Genomic DNA, 22,597 nt, shown 5'->3' with positions numbered 1-22,597 from the left:
AGGAAGGTGAGGATTGCCAGTCCTCGGCTCGTCTCCCAACTGTCTCACCACTGGCAGTTCTGATCACAGAGTGATGACAGCCTATGATTGTCAAAATACGTGTCACTGACTGGCAGCCCCGGCTTTGGCATGTGCTGAAGCTCAATTTTCCCTTTCTTTTTTCTATTTTGTCATCTCCCTCTCCGCTATCCATGGGTTTGGTTAACACCATTCGAATGTGGAAGAAGAAACATACGCAGGTGGGAATTAACTCAGTGTGTGTGTGGAAGAAGTCGCACTCGGTGTCACATGTTCTGCTTGGTGTGTGTATGTGTGTGAGGTGACAGGGAACAGCATGGGGACGTGTCAGCCCCGGAGTAGAGACCGCAGTGTCTGAGACAGTTTTCAGATAGAGCTAGATCTACTTCTCCAACTCCAGAGAGCGACGAGAACCCGTGATTGACAACTTGCCTTGTGGTTGTTGTTTTTCAAAGAGTGTCAATAGAAACAAGTAGCAGACCACAAAGAGGTACTATGAAGCAGGTCTTAAAGGAGAAGATCGCCTGAAAATGTACGTTTATTCACCATTGTGCTGTAACAAACTTGTATGACTTTCTATGAAATGTAAAATAAAGATTTACTAGAAGACAACTAGTTGTTTTCTGAGAAGTCGAACATGGACTGAAGGTTTTAAAAAGCTTCAGATAGGACACAATAAAGCAAGTTCGCTTGCTTATTTTACGTGAGAATGCTATCTTAAAGGCACATTGTGTAATGTATGCCACTGGAGGGCGTATATACACAACAAACAAAGGTGATATTTAACACTTTCATGCATACGATCACACCATTATGATCAGCCTTGGATGGTCGCTTAAGCAAATGATCACACTGGTGTGATTAGAACATTCAGGGCGCATGTCATCAACTGCTAAAATTTAAATCCGACAATACACACTGAGGCATAGCAAGAGGTACCCAGCGTTTGTCATAAATCACAATTTATCTATGCTTTCAAACAAATAATAATTACTTCAGGTTTCAGACAAGCAAAACATACTATTTGAGGTTTGTAAAATACACGAGGATGTCTATGGAGACAGGGATAATAGTTATTTTTTTTTAATATAACTGGATTATGTGCTATATTCATGTAAGATACACAGTGTTTATTTTACTAAAATATTTTCTATATTCAAACAGTTGCTTACCTTCATCTATTTCGGAAGAAAATTATAAACGAACACGACTTAAACATCCAACAGCTTGGATCTCTCCTACTGTTGTTGCTAGAAAAGATACAGCTGCGATCAGAAGTTAATAAGAAGTATTTACATAATATCATAATATAATATTATACTATTATATTATATTATATATTATCAGGGCTTTACATTAACTCGCCAACCCGCCAAATGCGGGTTAGACAGCCGCTCCCACTAACCACTTTGGCAGGTTGCAAAAATTTTTTTACACTGTAGTTTTCTTGAAGCAGGGTTCGACAATAAGGATCGCCCATTATGCGTGTAAATGTGATCTTAGAATCGAGAAACAACACGACTGAAAACATTAACATTACCATTAACATTGTGTTTGCGCGAGACAAAGCAGGTGAATACCGTATGAGAGGATGATTACTCGTGCACAGGTGATACTTGCGCTTTTTTCCGTTCACTTGCGATCGGTTCTCTTTGAAAAAGACTAGACAAAAAACGAAGCTCGTGTACCCACAGTCCTGCTGCTTTTAAGAGCTCAAGATTAAAAATATATACATTTGTAAGCAACAGCAGCAGTCACTGCTTTCGTTTTAATTATTCTCAGGCACGTCATCATCCTTTCATTGTCACACATGGTATGTTTTTTACCTGCTTTCTTTTGTTTACTGTTATTTTTGTTAACATAGTTTAATTATCATCCTTTACAATAACATTGATTTAATAGGAGATTAACTCCCCATTTATGTGTAGTAACTGGGAGCTTTAGCCAGGACAGATTACTGTGCATATTTTAGATACATGACAATAGATCTTTTTAAATGTTAATTAAAAAATAATAATAATACAAAAAAAAAAAGATTAGTTTTGTTGAATAAAAAGTTAACGTATACAGCTATATAATTGCTTGTTTTGACACATTTAAATATGTGGCAAAGAAAAAATTATTTCTTTTTGGTGTGGTTAGAGAGGAATTTGGTAAAACCTTTATTCTGAGCCCTAAAAAGTCATGTGAAATAAAAACCAATTGCAATGCGACACAACCCATTTGCTCATGCACATTGAGCAAGCTCATACCCAACACACACAAAAAGTGAAATGAATGAGGAGGCATGTGGACAACACAACATCTAAATCAAGTAATTTTAGCATTTCAAAGTCACATTTATTTATATAAAATATATTCCAAACAATAAAATTGTGGCTAGTGAAAATGGCGAGTGGCTAGTAATGTTGGAAATCTACTAGCCACAGTGGCTGGTGATCAAAAAAGTTAATGTAAAGCCCTGGATATTATTATTTGTTGTACAGTGTCACAAATATTTGCAATATTGATGCGAGTATCCTCAGCTGTATTCCATCTAGACTTCACCACGCTGCAGGAGAGTCTGAGGATACTCAAGTCAATATAGCATAATTTTTGTGACACTGTACAACAAATAATATTTGTACAACACAATGAGGGTTGAGTTTTGGGTTGTGTTAGGGGTAGATGCTAATAAAATACTGTACAGTTAATGCTTAATTTAATATTTAATATGAATACTTTTTATTAACTTTTGATCAAAGCTGTATCCCTTTAACCAACAAAGGCAGCATCCAATACTTGTCATATAACAAATAATATGATCATTAAGCTGTTTAAAAAACAAAATATATGTTCTAGCACATATTTGAGAGTAAGAGTATCAGACATTTCGCAATATACTTAGAACATCTGCCAATATTTACAGAAAAGGGCAAAAAGAAACAAAATATGATATATACATAGATCATTGGTTCTGGTGGGTCACACGACAAACAACGCATCACCATGGGAACTTTTGAACGCAATGGATTGTAAGTAATGGTCACAAAAAATCATGCAGGTGGGTCAGCTGGACTATTTAAAACACACGCATGAAGGGGTTAAAAAGGTATATAAAGTTGAATTATGATCGTTTTAATTCCTTTTAATCTATGGGACACCTGCAGAAATCATGTTCGCTCGAGCTAAACTATTCGAAACGTATCATGGTAGATTGAAGCAGAGTAAGGCTGAAAGCCATTGAAGTGAAACAAAAGCACTGAAGCAATTGCTGATGAGAGACAAGCGCAGCACAGCTGATAAAGCTGGAAACCTGTAACCATTGACTTACACAGTATTTGTTTTTTTCCTTCTGTGGAAGTCAATAAAGACCGGTTTTCAGCTCTTCTTTTGTGTTCAACAGAAAAAAAAAGAATCTCATAAGAAGTTTAGAACCACTTGACAGTGAGTAAATCGTGAGTAAATAGTGATTTTTGGGTAAACTGTCCTTTTTACCTCTAAACCCGCTGTCCAATAAAATGGACAGACATTTTTTATGTCTCTAATGAGGAGACATGTTTTATTTAAATCCTGATTTAAAGCTTGCCAATCTACAATCAGTTTTTTATCTTTTATTTTTAGTAAGTTCTATTCTTATTTTTTCTATACAATCTATGACATATTAGCAAACCTATGATAGAATGTGAATAAAATCATTGAAAAATGTTGCTTCTGTGTTTGTAACAAAGTTCTGCCATGCCTCATTTCATCCTAGTGGAAATTTCTCAAATTGTGTTTTACTGCTGTTTGATTGGACGACAAAAGTCGAATATCATAGACAACAGGCTTTAAATTTGCTGAAATGCCTTGGAACCAATAAAATAAAGCCAAATAACAAGCTGATATGTAATATTCATGGATCTGAAAGGGTTAAGGTTCTGTTGTAATGCTGCTTTGTGCAGTCTAATAAAATGCACAACCTATAGACCATTTCAATGTGGTCCTGTCACTGGCCCATGAACTTTTCCTGCTTGTTATCAATCTATTTCATAACTGTAACAAGAGGCAATTCGATCATAACATAATGTTAAAACAGTTATCATAACATTATTTATCAATATGTACAATGTACAAAATGTACAACACGAAAAGCGTTGGGACCATTTGTTTAAATCCCTCAAAATTATCTATTAAAGTATCTTTGGTGTTTCCCTGTTTTCTATACAACCAAAGTGAAAGTCGAGGGTGTAGGACATCATTAGGATTCTACAACACAGGAGGACATGGTCTGTGTTAAAATATGCTTTTTTGTCTGGATTGTTTGAAGCATTTGAGATATTGTCAGTACATAAATCGACAAAATATATAACACAGTTCTAGTGGTTTTGGGGTATTTTAATAAAACAATATTCTATATTGTGCCTTTAACAGCTGTTTATGAACCCTGTTAATTTATAGCAGAGTTTTAAATGGCTTTACCAGTAATTTAACGATTCCTAGTAAATATATGTGAGATTTCACATTCCAAACTGAAGTTAGAATCACAATTTAGAGGTAATGATTACAAAATCCAGCAACTGTATGCACAACAGCAGACTTGAAATTTTCTAATCACAAGTAGGGTTGATAAACAATGCCACCGATAGACATCACGATGCTGAGGCGGCATCGCGATTGTCTGCCCCATCCCCCATCGCAGCAGCAACCCACTCACAAAAAATACACATGATATGTCTTAGTTTTAAAATGGCATTGTAGAACGAAAACAATCCACGTCCACTCTGGTGTTTTATCTAACATTTCTGAAAAGCCCTCCTTTCACACTTTACCACTAAAAACAGTACTCTGAAAACCCACACTCTGTCATGCGCTGCAACGTTCGCGTGCATCAGAGCTCTAGCAGTCACGGGTGCTTTGAGCACAAAACACCAGAGAGCAGTGCGCATTGGACAGTTTATCATTAGTTAAATGTGATATTTAATTAATCTTGTCTCTAACTAACGACTCCGGTCGTTTGAATCTATCAGGCAACGAGTCAAAGCATCAGTACGCTGCTTCAATCTTTCACTTTCACACTTTTACTTAGTTCAAGAGTTCACACGTAGCTGATGATTGATTATAAAGCTTGTTTGCCATGCTGTCCTGGGAGAGAGCACTCGAGCCCGGGGCTCCCTCAGGTTTGCAAGGTGACATCGCCCAAACCTAATCACAAGTATAGTGACTAAATTACAATGCCTATCAGTGTTATCATTATAATTCTTAAAATGACCTGGAAATTATCAAAAATTATTATTTCTTACATTTAAAGTTTTTCTATTTGAAGATGAATAAACAACTAATTAAATCAGCTGCCAACTGCAATTTTGTGACAGACATCATAATCACAGATACCTGCATTTTGAATTTGTTTACTTATGCTTGTATTAGGGCAGCACGGTGGCTCAGCATTTAGCACTGTTACTTTACAGCAAGAAGGTTGCTGGTTCAAGTCCCGGCTGGGCCATTTGGCATTTCTGTGTGGAGTTTGCATGTTCTCCCCGCAGTAGTTTGGGTTTCCTCCAGGTGCTCTGGTTCCCCCACAGTCCAAAAAACATGCACTATATAGGTGAACTGGATTAACTAAATTGGCAGTATGTACGTGTGTGTGAATGAGAGTGTATGGGTGTTTCCCAATACTGGGCATCCACTGCGTAAAACACATGCTAGAATATGCGGTTCATTCCACTGTGGCGACCTCTGAAATAGAGACTAAGCTGAAGGAAAATTAATGAATTCAGGTCAGTACAAAACTTAAAATACCACCTTTTGTCTTCCAGGTGAAAGAATAGTGATAAAAGTGATGGAGAATAAAACTTGATGACAAATAAACAGACTGAATTTTCTTTTTTTTTTTCTCTTAGCGAATTGTGCTTTCAAGAATGATATAGGATCTAGCTCTGCTGATGTGCCTAAATAATTATTTATAACATTTTCCCCCTTATTTGTCTACACACAGTAAGCTTCAGTGATTATTATTTTGAGTTGCAATGAATTAGGAATCGTTATGCGCTTCACAGTAGGTGCAAACCCTCAGGAGACCACACGCTGCATTATCAAAGATAAGACCTGTCTTGTAATCGGCCGCCATAGTGTGTTACAGCTGATACACCCGTCCCATGAGAATCCTGTGAGGGAGATGAATTCGATAGGTAAAAACAAACCAAAACAGCACTATACTCACACTAGGTGTATGGTGTCAAGTCCCATGGACTCCAGTTGCTTGGCAAGGCCTGCTTTTAGCGGAGATGATTAGGAAGTTTGAAGTGACAGCCACCCGATCTATCTGCTCCTCAACTTTCCTATTTATATAGCCATTCATATTCATGAAGGATGAAGCGCCAGTGCATTTAACGTTATTGCAAAGATGAACTTCACCCTCGCTGGCAGCTGACGGGGAGAGATTACTCTGGCCGACTGACAGTCAAGTGGCAGGCTAGCGTGCTAAATCAGAGTATACGGACAGCGCTCATGAAAGCGAGGCTCATCTACAGACTTGTAAAAACGCCTCTTCACTTCACTTTAGGCATTAAGTGGATTGTTTGCCTGATAATACATCTCATACGCAAGTATACATCAGAGCAGGCCTGTTAAAGTTGTGGGGAAAGACGTGTCGCCCGATACCCCTTTAATGGGCTTTGTCGCCTGACGTTCACGGTGTACTGCGGTAAAACTGGAGCGCGCCGATGATGGTAATGTTCTTACGTGTGTTAAGCTCGAGTGTGTGTGAGAAATGTACTCTTCACAAGCAAGAAGGCAGTTAACCTTTAAACAGATGGATAATTCCAAACAGCACTGTAAAATTAATAGACTCTAAACATTGCCGCTCAAAGCAGCCAGCCATGTCATCCCGAGCATTCATACATCATTCCAAGCAAGCATCTGTCTGTGACAGTTATGGGACATGTGCTTTTGAGGAATAAAAATTGCTAACGGTGAAAATGTTTATGAATCTCAAGTACATGCCGGGCATACCTGAGTGTGAATAGGGCCATCATTGCGCTGAGCGATGCTATGTCCATTGGGAATGCTGGGAAGAATTCTGAATGAATGGCACATGGGTGAATCTGTGGACATGGAAGAGGATGATTACTTAGTCTGAAAAAACAATGAATATTGTTATTTTATTTTGAGTATTTTAAGTCTAAATATCTCAAAAGAAGCATCAAGTATCTTCCCAGCAGGCACACAACATCATAAGACGTTATTAATATTAGGTTAGATTTAGATCCTGACATCAGGTGCAAAATTCAAAGCCTAGTCAGCGTCTAAGAACAACGTTAATTTGACGTCCAATAGCAACGTCAAACTACGTTGATATTTGGTTGATTTTAGGTTGTGTTGTAATGTCTGATAGATGTCATAGTGGTAACGTCCACACAACGTCAAGGTGTAACAAGATTAGACGTTGATGTTTGGTTGATTTTAGGTAGGACACTGACGTCGACCTGACAGTGGGCTCTGACTCCAACCTTATTTTCATTTCCAAATAAAATACAACGTCCCCATGATGTTGGGGTATGTTGAAGATCAATGTCAATATGACATCATGTTAAGGGCCTGTGCCTGCAGGGACAAAGCATTTTCTGGACAAGCAAAAAATATTGTCTTGTTTTCAGAAATAGTGTGAAATTTCAGTTTTTCCTTACATAAGTTAAATAATCTGTCAATATGGTAGGAAGAGTAATCTTGTTTTCTCTTTAAAATGTTGAATATTTTTGCTTACCCCATTCTTGATACATGACATGACATGCCAATTTCTAATCAGCCAATCACATTGGAGCAACTCAATGCATTTAGGCATTTAAACTCTCAGCAATAAAAGTACGAGAGTTGTCACTGAGGTGGTACCATTTTAAAAGGTACAAATTTGTACCTAAGAGGTCCATATTAATACCTTAAGGGTACATATTGGTACCTAAAAAGTACAAAAGTGTTTCTCTTAAAATTTGTAATTACTAATATATACTTTTGAGGTACCAATATGGACCCTTCAAGTACAAATGTGTACCTTTTGAAAAGGTACAACCCTAATGACAGCTCTCGTACCTTTATTTCTGAGAGTGTAGACATGGTCAAGACAATATGCCATAGTTCAAACCAGGCGTCAGAATGGGGAAAAAGGGTGATTTAAGTGACTTTAAACGTGGCATGGTTGTTGGTGCCAGACAGTATTTCAGAAACTGCTGATCTACTGGGATTTTTACACACAACCATCTCTAGGGTTTACAGAAAATGGTCCAGAGAAAATATCCAGTGAGCAGCAGTTGCGTGGGCACAGATACCTTGTTGATGCCAGAGGTCGGAGGAAAATGGGTGGTTCAAGCTGATAGAAAGGCAACAGTAACTCAAATCACCACTCATTACAACCGAGGTATGCAGAAGAGCATCTCTGAATGCATAACATGTCCAACCTTGAGGCAGATGGGCTACAGCAGCAGAAGACCACACCGGGTGCCACTCCTGTCAGCTAACAACAGTAATCTGAGGCTACAATTTGCACAGGTTTACCAAAACTGGACAATAGAAGATTGGAAAATTGTTGCCTGGTCTGATGACTCTCGATTTTTGCTGCGACATTCGGACGGTAGGGTCAGAATTTGGCATCAACAACATAAAAGCATGGATCCATCCTGCCTTGTATCAACAGCTGGTGATGGTGGTGTATTGGTATGGGGGATTTTTGTTTGACACACTTTGGGTCCATTAGTACTAATTGAGCATACAACGCCACAGCCTACATGAGTATTGTTGCTAACTATGTCCATCCCTTCATGACCACAGTTTACCCATCTTCTGATGGCTAACCATGTCCATCCCTTCATGACCACAGTGTACCTATCTTCTGATGGACTTCCAGCAAGATGACGAACCATGTCATAAAGTGTGAATCATCTTAGTCTGTTTTCTTGAACATGAAAATGAGTTCACTGCACTCAAATGGCCTACACAGTCACCAGATCTCAATCTATTAGAGCACCTTTGGGGTGTGGTGGAACAGGAAATTCACATCATGGATGTGCAGCCGACAAATCTGCAGCAACTGCGTGTTGCTATCATGTCAATATGGACCAAAATCTCTAAGGAATATTTCCAGTACCTTGTTGAATCTATGCCACAAAGTAAAAGGCAGTTCTGAAGGAAAAGGGGTTCCAACCCGGTACTAGTAAGGTGTACCTAATAAAGTGCCTGGTGAGTGTATATATGCAAAAACTAATACATCATAGCCTGTCATTCAAGATTCAGACTTTATAGTTGAGGTGTCTGTGATTCATTAAAGCAACTCTCTTGGTTGGGCTTCCAAGAATAAGTTCCAGAATAAGATCTGAAGATCCATTCCCACACATCAAGCTAACATTATCATATTATCAAATATTATCATATTTGGTTACATTTTACTTCAAAGTTCTTATCAGGTTCACAGCTGAATCCAAAATGGTGAAAAGCCTTGGAGTAACGATTGATGACCAACTAAACTTCTCTGACCACATTTCTAGAACTGCTCGATCGTGCAGATTCGCGCTCTATAACATCAGAAAGATCCGACCCTTCTTATCTGAACATGCAGCTCAACTCCTTGTTCAAGCTCTTGTTCTCTCCAAACTGGATTACTACAACTCTCTACTAGCTGGGCTTCCAGCTTTCCTCTTTCAAGCCTCTTCAACTGCTCCAGAATGCAGCAGCACGAGTGGTCTTCAATTAACCTAAACGAGCACATGTCACTCCGCAGCTCATCCGTTTGCACTGGCTGCCAGTTGCTGCTCGCATCAAATTCAAAGCTCTGATGTTTGCCTACAAAGCGACTTCTGGCTTTGCTCCTTCTTATCTGCTCTCACTTCTGCAGATCTATGTGCCCTCCAGAAACTTGCGTTCTGTGAATGAACGTCGCCTCGTGGTTCCATCCCAAAGAGGGAAGAAATCACTTTCCCGAATACTCGTGTTCAATCTGCCCAGTTGGTGGAATGAACACCCTAACTGCATCAGAACGGCAGAGTCACTCGCTGTTTTTAAGGAACGACTAAAAACTCAACTATTTAGTCTCCACTTCACTTCCTAATCTGCAATTGCCTCTCTGTATATATCACTAACTGTACTCAAAATAAATATATATATATATATATATATATATATATATATATATATATATATATATATATATATATATATATATATATATTTACTAATGCTTTCCTTCTTAGACTTTACAGACCTGAAACTTGCCTATAGCACTTATTCATTGTTGCTCTTATAGTTGTGTAAATTGCTTCCTTGTCTTCATTTGTAAGTTGCTTTGGATAAAAGCGTCTGTTAAATGACTAAATGTAAATGTAATGTAAATGTAAAGTATACTGCATTCATCACATTGCCTATGCAAAAGATCCACTGTCAGGTTCGATCCTCGGCTCAGTTGGCATTTCTGTGTGGAGTTTGCATGTTCTCCCTGCGTTCGCGTGGGTTTCCTCCGGGTGCTCCGGATTCCCCCACAGTCCAAAGACATGCAGTACAGGTGAAGTGGGTAAGCTAAAATTGTCCGTAGAGTGTGTGTGTGAATGTGTGTGTGGATGTTTTCCAGAAATGGGTTGCGGCTGGAAGGGCATCCGCTGCGTAAAAATGTGCTGGATAAGTTGGCGGATCATTCCGTTGTGGCGACCCCGGATTAATAACTAGGGACTAAGCCGACAAGAAAAATGAAATGAAATATTTTGTTTCATAATTTGAACTTCTTAGTATGAGCTGTTTTGATGGAAATGTGTTTGTACTACGCTTTTTTTTGTCTTATTGCGGTAATGAAAGATTGATTCAACAAGCACATAACTGGTGTAGTTGTCCACGTACTTCCAGCCATACAACATAGTTCAAATGAATAGGATGCTGAAAAACATGGCTGGCGACATTGAACATTCACGGAGGAGAATTATCTTAGGCACCATAAACCTTTATGAGCATTCTGAGCTGATGTGAGCTGCCTAAAGCATCACTTCTATCCCAGCTTGTCCAAGTAAATTCCACTCAGCACCACTAGCGTGACATTAGCCCATTCCCCGTGAAGCTAACTACCGTTTAACAGATGGACTCCATACACTGCGTCAAACACAACCCCGGGCCAATTTAGTAAGTTAAAGTAATCAATGGGCTCCGTTGGCCCAATATGCAGGATTTCCCCATCGGTTCGGCCTTGTCAACCCCACTGCGGTCAGAGCAGGACCCCCAGCTGCCCCAATAAGCCCCTCAGCCTGCCTAATCTTGTTATTACAGCTAAGATAAGGATTAACGCCTCTGCAGGGGAGGCAGCCGCCAATATGACCTCTGATATGCATAATGCATGGATGGACTGATGGATGAGGCCTGTGAAATACCTACAGAGCAGTACTGCTGCATATATTAGCACTGGGCTGGAAAACAGGAATAGTATCTTTGACCTTTGATCGATTGTGCATGGATGCAACTTGAAAGGTAATGTACTGTTTGTAAAAGCAGGACTCTGGTTTCTCACGAAGACATGACTCAAGTACAATTGAGTTTGATTGTCGGTAATAGAATTATGGATCACTCATGATGGCTCCCAATCAAGCATCTGAGTAGTTGCTTTTTCTGCCTCCATTCTCACAGTGCTTCCACCGAATGGGTCAATGTTTTGATGGTTAGCATAGCCACGCTAGCCCTGTGTGAAAAAGAAATTAACAGGCCTATTTTTATTTTTTCTACAAATGAATTACACGCAGTTACAGCGTATAAAATAAAACATAAAACAGTGCTAATTTACACCCACTGGCCACTTTATAAGGTACACCTGTCCAACTGCTCCTTAACTCAAATTTCTAATCAGCTAATCACATGGCAGCAACTCAATGCATTTAGGCATGTAGACATAGTCAGGACGATCTGCTGCAGCTCAAACCAAGCATCAAAATGGGGAAGAAAGGTGATTTAAGTCACTTTGAACCTGGCATGGTTGTTAGTGCCATACAGGCTGGTCTGAGTATTTCAGAAACTGCTGATCTACTAGGATTTTAACTCATAACCAACTCTAGGGTTTACAGAGAATGGTCTGAAAAAAGGAGTGGCATTTCTGTGGGCCTAAATGTCTTGTTGATGCCAGAGGTCAGAGGAGAATGGGCAGACTGGTTCGAGCTGATAGAAAGACAACAGTAACTTAAATATCCAATCATTATAACCGAGGTATGTAGAAGAGCATCTCTAAACCAACATGTTGAACTCTGAGGCGCATGGGCTACAGCAGCAGAGGACCACACCGGGCGTCACTCCTGTCAACTAAAAACAGAAAACCGAGGCCACAATTGGCACAGGCTCACCAAAAGTGCAGAATAGAAGATCAAAAAAATGTTGCCTGGTCTGATGAGTCTCATTTTCTGCTGCAACATTTGGAGGGTAGGGTCAGAATTTGGCATCAACAACATGAAAGCATCAACAGTTCAGTCTAGTGGTGATTTTGTAATGGTGTGGAGGCTATTTTCCTGGCACACTTTAGGCCCATTAGTACCAACTGAACATTGTGTCAATGCCACGGCCTACATGAGTTTTGTTGCTGACCATGTGCATCCCTTTATGACCACAGTGTGCCCATCTTCTGGTGACTACTTCCAGCAGGATAATGCACCATGTCAAAAATGTCAATAATGACAGGGAGTTCACTGTACTTAAATGGCCTATACAGTCACCAGTTCTCAATCCAATAGAGAACCTTTGGGATGTGGTGGAACAGAAGATTCGCATCATGGATGTGCAGCCGACAAATCTGCAGCAACTGCTTGATGCTATCGTGTCAATATGGGTCAAAATCTCTGAGGAATATTTCCAGTACCTTGTTGAATCTATGTCACAAAGGATTAAGGCAGTTAAGGGGAAAGGGGGTCAACCCAGTACTAGTAAGCTGTACCTAATAAAGTGCCTAGTGAGTGTATATCTATTATTCTAAAATTGCACTCTACTGTACTTCTCACCCTTTGATGTAGCCTACAATAAATGCAAAATACTAAAGACTAAACAAAATATTAATTTAGAAGGGCAGCAAGTGACGTTTTACTTTAGAAAAATATGCTTTTGTTTTTATATATTTTTAATGAATTAAATTCCCAAGATTTAACAAAAATAATATTTTAAACCAAAACATTCAAACAAAGTATAATTTTCTTTCATCTCGCTCCTCCTAAACAAAATCTAGTAGCAGGCTGACCATCTTTATTGTGTATAATAATTGGGAAAACTTGTTTAAATTGCTTAAATGTCAAAATCATTTTTTTAATGTCAAAATATTTTTATTTGTATTAACTTTTGTTTGCTGTGAATATTTTTCTATACTGCAACTCTTAACTAAATAATAATAATCATATCATTTAACAATCAGATTTTGTGTGAAAGGTAAAACATTTTTTAGCCTAAACCGACCTGCGCAAGAAGCTCTGAACTGATCAGAAATTTTGTTGCTGCTTCATCTTAGAAAGCTTTCCCTTTTCATGTCCTTACCTCCCTGGCTGATAAACCTGGTCGATTTCACCTCCATCCTCCAGTTCCTTGCATTCAGTTTGACTTTGAAACCATTTAGCAGAGGTGCATGTAGCAAGCGTGAGTCGAATGTTAGCATTCATAGTCAGCACTACCTACCAGGTTCAATGTCATGATAAATATACTATCATAATCAGAATTCAGAAATTAATGTTTGAGAACATTGTGATCACTGAAAAATTATTATGATAACAAAATTGAGATGTTATCAAAAAAAATCATAATTTCAGAAAAGTAACCATTATTAAATATATTGTTATTCCTCCTAAGGCATGCTTTACTATAAAATCTTTCATACCTTGAAGTTTAATGGTCACTTGTCTGAAATGTTGCAGCCTCAGTTGTGTTGGTGCTCGAAACAATATGACCTGTGTTGAGACACATTCATTGATTCATTCAGAGACCAATCAAGTAAGAGTCACTGAGTAATTTATTTAACCAGTTACAGTCAAAACACTGATTCATTCAGGTACTAAATAATTAGCTATCTTTACGACTGAGACAAGGAGTAATTTATTCAAACAACTCATTCAAAAACACAGATTCTGTCACGAACAGTAAATTGTCATGAATACAGTAAATATCTTTCAAGTGCATTTTAGAAAAGATAAAGTGTTAAAATCAACCAATTAAATTACTGCCTTTTTTATTTCAAATAGTTTGATTCTGAACTCTGGTTTTACCAGTGTCAATTATTTTTCAAAGGGGTGTCAAGTGGATGTTTATTATTTCCAACAGAAGCTCACAGCAATTTGAAAATATTTGATTTATAGGCTAATTCATATAAATTCTTACAATCTCATTCGTACAATTTAGTACAATTTGCTCATCCCCCAATGGGTTTAGTGGTGAGGTTGGGTGCCATGCCTCCTTTTTAAAATTTTACATTTTCGTACGCCTGAATTAGCCACTTAACTGACAAAATGTAAAATAGTTACATTTCCTCGTGCGATCAGGCTGATTATATCATATACATTAGAATAATTTCTAATGAAGAAACTGTCTTTTTTTATTGTTTTTTTTGTTTTTTGTGGGGGGGGGGCAGTCATTTATATAGCGCGTTTACAATGTAGATTTTATAAAAGCAGCTTAACATAGAAATTGTAGTAAATTAAAACAGTGTCAGTCCAGAGTTGAAGTTCAGTTTAGTTTAGTTCAGTTCAGTGTGATTTAATGTTCACTGTTCAAAGTCCAAACACTAAAAAGCAAATCCATTTATGCCAGCTCCACAAGTCCCAAATCAAGCAAGCCAGTGGCGACAGTGGCAAGAAACAAACTTCACCAATCGATGAAAGTAAAAGAAAAAAAAATTTAAGAGGAACCAGGCTCAGTGTGGCACCACCATTTCTACTCTGGCCAAACTTCTTGTGCAGAGCTGCAGTCATCTTATTGATGAATTAGGGATTATTTTCATGCAGTCCTTTGCACAACACCAACTGAATACCACAAAACTAAAAAAAAGAATCTATTATTTATATGGAAACATTGCTGCGTCTCGTATTTATCTAATTTATTTTTATTTATCTTATTATGGATAACTTTTTTGCTATGGTCAGTTCACAGTTATACATCGAATGAATTACATTCAGTACTGCCTTTGAAACAAAACATAAAGCTATGCTAATTTAATCCATTATTTTAAAGTTGCTCTCTACTTCTTACCATTTGATGTAGCCTACAATAAATGCCAAATAGTAAAGATTAAACAAAATAATAAACAAAACAACTTAAAAGTGACTATTATTTGTGAGGGAACACTGATCTCCTGATATGGATAACTTTTCTGCCATGGTCAGTTTGTTCGTTTGTATGGTGTTTTACTTGTTATGCAAAGCACTCGGATTTGAGTTCAATCAAGCAAGGTTCCACAAAACAGATAAAAATCATGTTAAACTACATGGCCATGATGCAATTTTCTTTTAAGTTTTGACAACTTTTAAAAAACACTATCGGTTGGGTTGAGGGAAGGGTTTAGGTCTGTCAATCACATGACAAGCCCCACATTGATATATATATATATATATATATATATATATATATATATATATATATATATATATATATATATATATATATATATATATATAATTGCAACAAACCTACATAATAATGTATTTCAGATGTGCAAACAATTAGACAGTGCCCTCTGATGGATTTGTTATCTGAAACTTGTTACAAAATGTACCAGGAGCAATGTGTTTTACACTTTTTCTAAAATGTAGGCACATATTTCCAATGAGTCTGTGTAGGATGATTGATTTAAAAATACCCCAACAACTGAACATCTATAAACTAAGATGAATGATTTCAAAAGCTGAGATTAACATGAATGCTAATCGTTAGCTTTAGCATGGCTTCAAACTTTCATGGTTTAATATTTATGCTTTAAATGTAAGGCCTGGCCTTCCAAGAAGCACACTAGTTCTTAAAAAAAGAAAGAGGTGAATCAGCTGTGCTTGACACGTAAAACTCAGACTTGTCCGATGTTGAATTATGTTCATTTCCTGTTAGAAGAAGAAGAAGAAGCGCACAGGTATGTTTTCCACAAAGAGAAGCAAGCATAAGGAAGACCACTGCAGCTCTCTGGATACATATCTTCCCCTCTCTGTGTCTCTCCTTGCCTCCCCCCACCCCAGTGTCCCCTGTTCTCCGTGGACCACTGACAGCATGCCTGCACAGAAATGCGGTGTTACCTTCAAATTATGCAGGAGCGACTCGTGCTCGTCCGTGGGTTGGCTGCACGCCGCTCGACATGTGTCAGGGCCGCCACGTCTCCGCTGAGCTAATGATGCTACACCGGACAGCCCACTGTCCTTCTGAGTGTGTATGCGCGTGTGAGCCCAGACGTGACACCGTCAGTAGAGACCCTCCATCTGATTAAAACAAAACCAAACCAGAAAAAGCAGGCGGGAGGAAAAAACACAGCACAAGACGTGTGTCAGGTTAAGCTGGCGATGGAGTGGACATGCCCACGTTGTTTGTAAAGGTGGGAAGGTGGAACACAGTTTTTGAGTGTCTGACTTGCAACACAACACGAGAAGAAGAAAAAAAAGACACTGGACATGTTGTAAAGCAGGGTACTGTGTAAACTTTTTGAATTTTGTGTGAAGAAAAAAAAGGACTGGACTGGTGACTGAAAAAAGTGTGCATTTTTTTGCCTAGCATATCAATTCAAATTCTACAGTATTCAAACATAGCCAAATTAGCTAATTGGTGTGTGGTGGCTAATTAAAATAAAAGCTCTAGTAACTTAAGTACTTTTTTAATTAGTGGGAATTTAGTTGTGGTGCTTTGAAATCTTTTGCAAAAATAAAAAAATGAGCGTAGCCAGATACAGTTAGCAATTTCCAAACTGCCAACATTAGCCAAATTAGCTAACAACCAAATTAACTAAAAGAAACAGCTCAAACTTAAACATGTTTTGCATTAACATGACTATTTCTGCTTTAAAACATTGCCATATGAACAACATCACATGAGTAGCAGTGCGATATGGCTGTATATGGCACTGGTGGGAGGTGCCTTAGTGCCCTCCACTAGTTTTTATGTACAGCCATATCGCACTATTACTTGTGTGATATTGTTTTTATACAACAGTTCGACGCCATAATTGTGTATATAAAAAAGAACATCAAACACGGAAAGTCTCAAAAAAAAAATTGTACAAGGAACTACTTTCTTCCGCCACTTATTCACATTTGCAGCTGATGTCAGAACAACAGAAACTGTTTTCAGTTTACAAATGTCACTTTAGAGCTAGTATTTGAATGATTCTCTATCCTAATGTCTAATGTGAAGACAAAACAGGTCATTTTTGTTAAAATTTTTAGGTTTTAAAGCTGAATGGCATGAAATTCCATCAATATACAGAGATATCCCTGTATTTCTTTGTTGCAATAAGAATTTAACAATAATTAACCCTCAAAAAAAGCCAGAGCAAAACTTTACCATTTTCCGTGGTATGAATACAGCACTACAAAATACAAAAGGGAGAGATCAAGTCAGAATGTCAATTACCTGATTTATAATGATTCGTTCAGCTGTAGTTGGAAATTTACGCTAAGTAAAGTTGTTTTTCTCCCCAAAGATGCAACCATCAACCATCACTGAATACGAAATTACAGTATAAATATTTAAAAATAGGCACTATCTTAAACTGCATGCTTGCAATCTAAACAACTATATTCTTGACTAAAAACAGCCTCAAAAGTACATTATGTTGTCCAACAACTGCAATATTTGTGTCCTCTGCTTGTCGCTGTATGTGGGCGGAGTAATACACAAGGGTGAAGGGTGAAGAGGCTGGACGAGTGCTGTTATTTGCAGAATATTGCACTGGTATTAGCCAATCAGATTCAAGAATCAAACAAAACTGTTGTATGAACGCAATTAACACATTTAAAATGGAATAGTTTAACCAAATTAGCTAACAGAAGTTAGGTAGCAGTCAACTAATAGTAGCACTATGCTAACTGTATTTTCAATCGCATGACTGATGTTTTTGACTGATGTGATTATATACTAACACAGTTAATTCATTCATTCATTTATTTTCTTTTCGGCTTAGTCCCTTTATCTCTTTCACAGCGGAATTAACCACCAACTTATCCAGCAGGTTTTTACGCAGCAGATGCCCTTCCAGCTGCAACCCATCTCTGGGAAACATCCACACACACTCATTCACACACACTTATACACGACGAACAATTTAGCTTACCCAATTTACATGTACCGCATGTCTTTTGACTGTTGGGGAAACCGGAGCACCCGGAGTAAACCCATGCGAGCGCAGATAGAACATGCAAACTCCACACAGAAATGCCAAAAGACCCAGCCGAGGCTCGAACCAGCGACCTTCTTGCTGTGAGGCGACAGCACTATCTACTGCTCCCATGCGTCGCCTAACACAGTTCATATTTATTTTCATTATTTATATTTTTTGGCAAAATCAGCAAAACAGCTGAAGTTGAGCAGTAGCTAGCTAAGTGTGGCTGGAGTTATGGTGTTTTTCCTTACCAGAAAATAGTGTTGCTAACCATTTTAAACATTCTGCTTTAGCCAAATCAGCTAAAAGCCAAAATGTAGCGAACTATAATAACAACAATACTTAGTTAGGTATGATTTTTGTATTATTATTATTAGCATTAATGTAGTTGTGCTCTTTTAAAATCGTTTTTTTAAGAGAGAGTGTAGAAATATTATTTTGAACAGCCTAATTTAGCCAAATTAGCAAACAGACAAATTTGGTTACGTTAGGGCATGGGTGTTAAACTTAGTTCCTAGAGTGCCGCAGGCTGGTTAAAAGCTGCTTCTCTCTCTATTGGTTGTTGTCTTAGTGCTGACTGACCTTAGCAAGTGACAAGACACTACCTAAAGAGAAAGATAAAAGTATACAATTAATAACCAGTGTAAAAAGCAAAAGCAGAACCACTTTAGGCAATTTAGAAATCCTAGAATATGGTCAACCTAGCTTAGCTAAAAGAAACAATAATAACTTAGCCTCTGTCAGGACAGACCATTAATCCGATAAAAACAAAACTAACAGTTTTTAAACAGCATATACTTAAGCTAAATCAGCTAACAGTTGAAGTTGAGTGCAGCTAACCTAAATAACAATACTAACAACTTAACTTTCATTAGTATGACTGTAGTTTTGCTGTTGTGAAATCTTTAGCATGTAAAAGAGGGGTAGTAAGATAAAACTAACAACTTTCAAACAGCTAATTTGTTTAGCATTTAACAAACAGCTAATTGCAAACAGCTAATTTGTGATAATGCTAAGTAAATTGAACAGTATTAATGATATAGCTACTGTTATCATTAGCATTATTGTAGCTATGCTGTTTAAATCCCTTTTGTAGAAAGAGTGCAGCCAACTGCCTACTTCAGCTAAATTAGCTAAGTGCCAAAGTACTAAAAGTAACAACTGCATTTTCTTTCATTAGACTGCAGTCATTCTGTTTTTAGAGCTTTTTCCAGAAACTAAGAACAAGAAAACAAAACTCTAGATGTCAAAGTGAACAGTGTAAGTATTCAAACAAGCTCTTGTTAAATATTCTCTTGCACTGTTGTGTGTTTGATTCATTCAATTTATTCATGAATCAGTTTGCTTGAACAATTTAGTCCACCTGCATAAAACTAATCATTAATTTGAATCCCTGCAAAGCTGTTTACACCACTAAATGGTAATGATAAATGTAACTTGTTAATGACTAATCCTAATACTTGTGTACAAGTTTATACTACTATTATTATTATTGCTTTAGTTTGAAAGTCCTCTAAAAATCAAAACTAACCATATGATTTTGTTAGCCTGCATTGCTAGTTTTGTGGTGAACAATTAATCTGCATGTCCTTAAGAAAAAAAAAAAGGTTTGCCCTTGTAATCGTTCATAGAAATCTGAAAATGCACTTTCGGTTTGTTTTCAGTAAATTTATCAGATGATGTGATTTTGAGATAATGGACGTTACTAACGCTGCTCCAACTGTCAGTTTTGACAACAAACAGAAATGGTGAGCATAAGGGGTCTGTTAGGCTGTAATAACTCTTCTAAAACCTCTTTCCCGATCTTTCTTAATGAAATACCTAATTTACTATGTCCATTCACCCCGCAGTAGAAAAACCAAGCCAAATCCACAGTCTTTTATTTTATTTTTTATTATGTTTCTCTAAGAACTTCATCACATTGTGAAAAGAATTGTGATCACAGCTTCTGATTCACAGGAACTTTACATGAAGTTTATTTATGAAGAAACTTCGAGAGGATTAAATGTTTATGATTGACCACAGCGGGTCCCGCATTAGCTATAGCTAGGCCCACACAAAATCTACGCACACAAAAAAATCTGCAGATTTCCAAAGATTTTTAGCCCATAATTGAGTCTATTTACTTAATTGTGTAAATGTGTGTAAATTGATTAATTTTTTTTCAGTTTTAAAAGTTTAATACGAAAGCGTTTATTTGATTTATTTAGACTGCATTTACACTGCACTGTTCAAGTTACTCAATTCCAATTTTTTTCTTCCATGTGGCACAGATCAGATATGGCCTGTGTACGTGTAAGCAGGAACGAATTACATGGATTCTGATTTACTCAAATCAAATTCAGACCCTGGTAATATGTGGAATTTTATCCGATATGACTCGTATCTGTGTTTTCGTTCCTGCAATATAAGCAGGTAGATCAGATTTTTACCTGTCAATGCGAATCGCACGTCATTAAACTGTAGCGAATTACGTCAAGTCTGACATTTTCTTTTCAGAACAGACTTCAGCACAGTCCCAAACATTAAATCTCATACACATTAAATCTCATATTGATCACTTCCCTGACTAAGGACCTTCTACTCCGATCACTTATCTTACATGGCCGCAAGACTTGCATTGAAATCATACTAAAACATTGTGTACGCACAAAGCTGTAAATGCCGAATCCTACGCATATTCTCTTTGTACATCCGAATCAATGTGAAACCGAGCACAACATGAACGAGCGCAAAACGCCTCCCTGCCTCCTCCCCCATATAAATATGCTAATGACTCTACTTTGGCGAAACCAAATGAAAAGTAATGGCAAAAGTAAGCAAAATGAGAAACTTTGAACTGAATGTGAATTGGAGGTGCGCCTATCGGAGGTAGACTGGAGAAAAGCGGTTTTATTTGCAAGTTTGTCGGAGACCAATGTGGTTTTGGAACTTTCAGAGCAGCAGAGTTTTTTCTGTAACCTTCCCCAGCCACATGCCTTGAGACAATCTTGTCTCAAAGGTCTACAGACAATTCCTTTGTCTTTATGCTTGGTTTGTGATTTGACATGCACTGTCAACCCTGGGCCCTTATATAGACAGGTGTATGCCTTTTCAAATCATGTCCATTCAACTGGATTTACCACAGGTGAACTCTAATTAAGCAGCTGAAACATCTTAAGAATGATCAGTGGAAACAGAATGTACCTGAGCTCAATTTAGTGCTTCATGGCAAAGGCTGTGATGTGAATACTTATGTACATGTGATTCTTCAGGTTTTTTATTTTTAATAAATTTGCAACAATTTCAAAACCATTGTCATTATGTGGTATTGTAAGTAGAATTTTGAGAAACAAATGAATTTAATCCATTTTGGAATAAGGCTGTAACATTAAAAAAAAAAATGTGAAGCGCTATGAATACTTTCCGGATGCATTGTATAAATTCAGTACTTTTTTATTAAAAGGAAATAGGCCTAAAAACTATTATTTCTTGCAATAAGTATATTACAAAAAGTTATATTATTAAATATTCATGTAAAAAATATATTTGTGTAATAATAACTTGCAATATTGTCAAAAACACAGAACTTTCAGTTCTTGCAAAGGCCTAAATGCAAGGTCGTTCAAATATTTTGCTCATCTTCAACTAACACAAATACTTGCGATCGGTACATAAATCGGCCAGTTCAGCGAGTACCGATCAAGTCATTAATTGTGATTATCGGCAGACACTGATCTCCGGCCATCGTTTAGAGCACAGGTGTCAAATCCAGTTCCTGGAGAGCCGCAGCTCTACACAGTTTAGTTCCAATCCTGCTTCAACACACTCACCTGTAGGTTTCAAAAAGGCCTGAAGGACTTAATTAGTCTGATCAGGTGTGTTTAATTAGGGTTAAAGCTACAGTGTGCAGATCTGCGGCCCTCCAGGAACTGGAATTGACACCTGTGGTTTAGAGCATCCCTAGTTTATAGGCTATATTGTTAAAAATTACATTTATTTTGACCAGCTCTTTCCAAAATACCTAAAGATTAAGTAAATGTCTGAAATTATATTTTATTGATTAAAAAAAGTATAAAAGCACAAGAGTTTTTTTGCAATATATAACTATTTTATGCAAGTCTTTCGTAAATCATGATAATTTATTTTTTTGTTTTAGAAGCACATTTATTTGTGTATTGCTTTTTATTTTTACTGTTTAGCTAGTTATATTTAGTTATATATTGTTGACAATACTTCCACACATTGAAAACAGATTTAAAAAATGCAAAAAGATATTTGTTTTAAAGTTTCGTTTACTATAAATGAAAGATG

General features: G+C 37.4%; 1 protein-coding gene across 1 annotated transcript in view; it reads right to left on the bottom strand.

Moving 5' to 3' along the window:
- LOC147832546 (uncharacterized) overlaps positions 1-22,597 on the bottom strand; it is a 189,152-nt gene that overhangs the window by 166,274 nt on the left and 281 nt on the right. Inside the window, exons 3-5 of the mRNA XM_087296162.1 lie at positions 16,233-16,352; positions 13,838-13,907; positions 6,991-7,082 (exon numbers count right to left, since the gene is read on the bottom strand). Coding sequence (XP_087152288.1) covers positions 6,991-7,082; positions 13,838-13,907; positions 16,233-16,352 — 282 coding nt within the window. The remainder of the gene's footprint in view (positions 1-6,990; positions 7,083-13,837; positions 13,908-16,232; positions 16,353-22,597) is intronic.

The sequence above is a fragment of the Danio rerio genome, chromosome 19, assembly GCF_052040795.2.
Source record: "Danio rerio strain M-AB ecotype USA chromosome 19, GRCz13ab, whole genome shotgun sequence".
Taxonomy (NCBI): domain Eukaryota; kingdom Metazoa; phylum Chordata; class Actinopteri; order Cypriniformes; family Danionidae; genus Danio; species Danio rerio.
The sequence above is the reverse complement of the archived record's forward strand: the minus strand, read 5'-3'. Positions and strand labels throughout refer to the sequence as shown.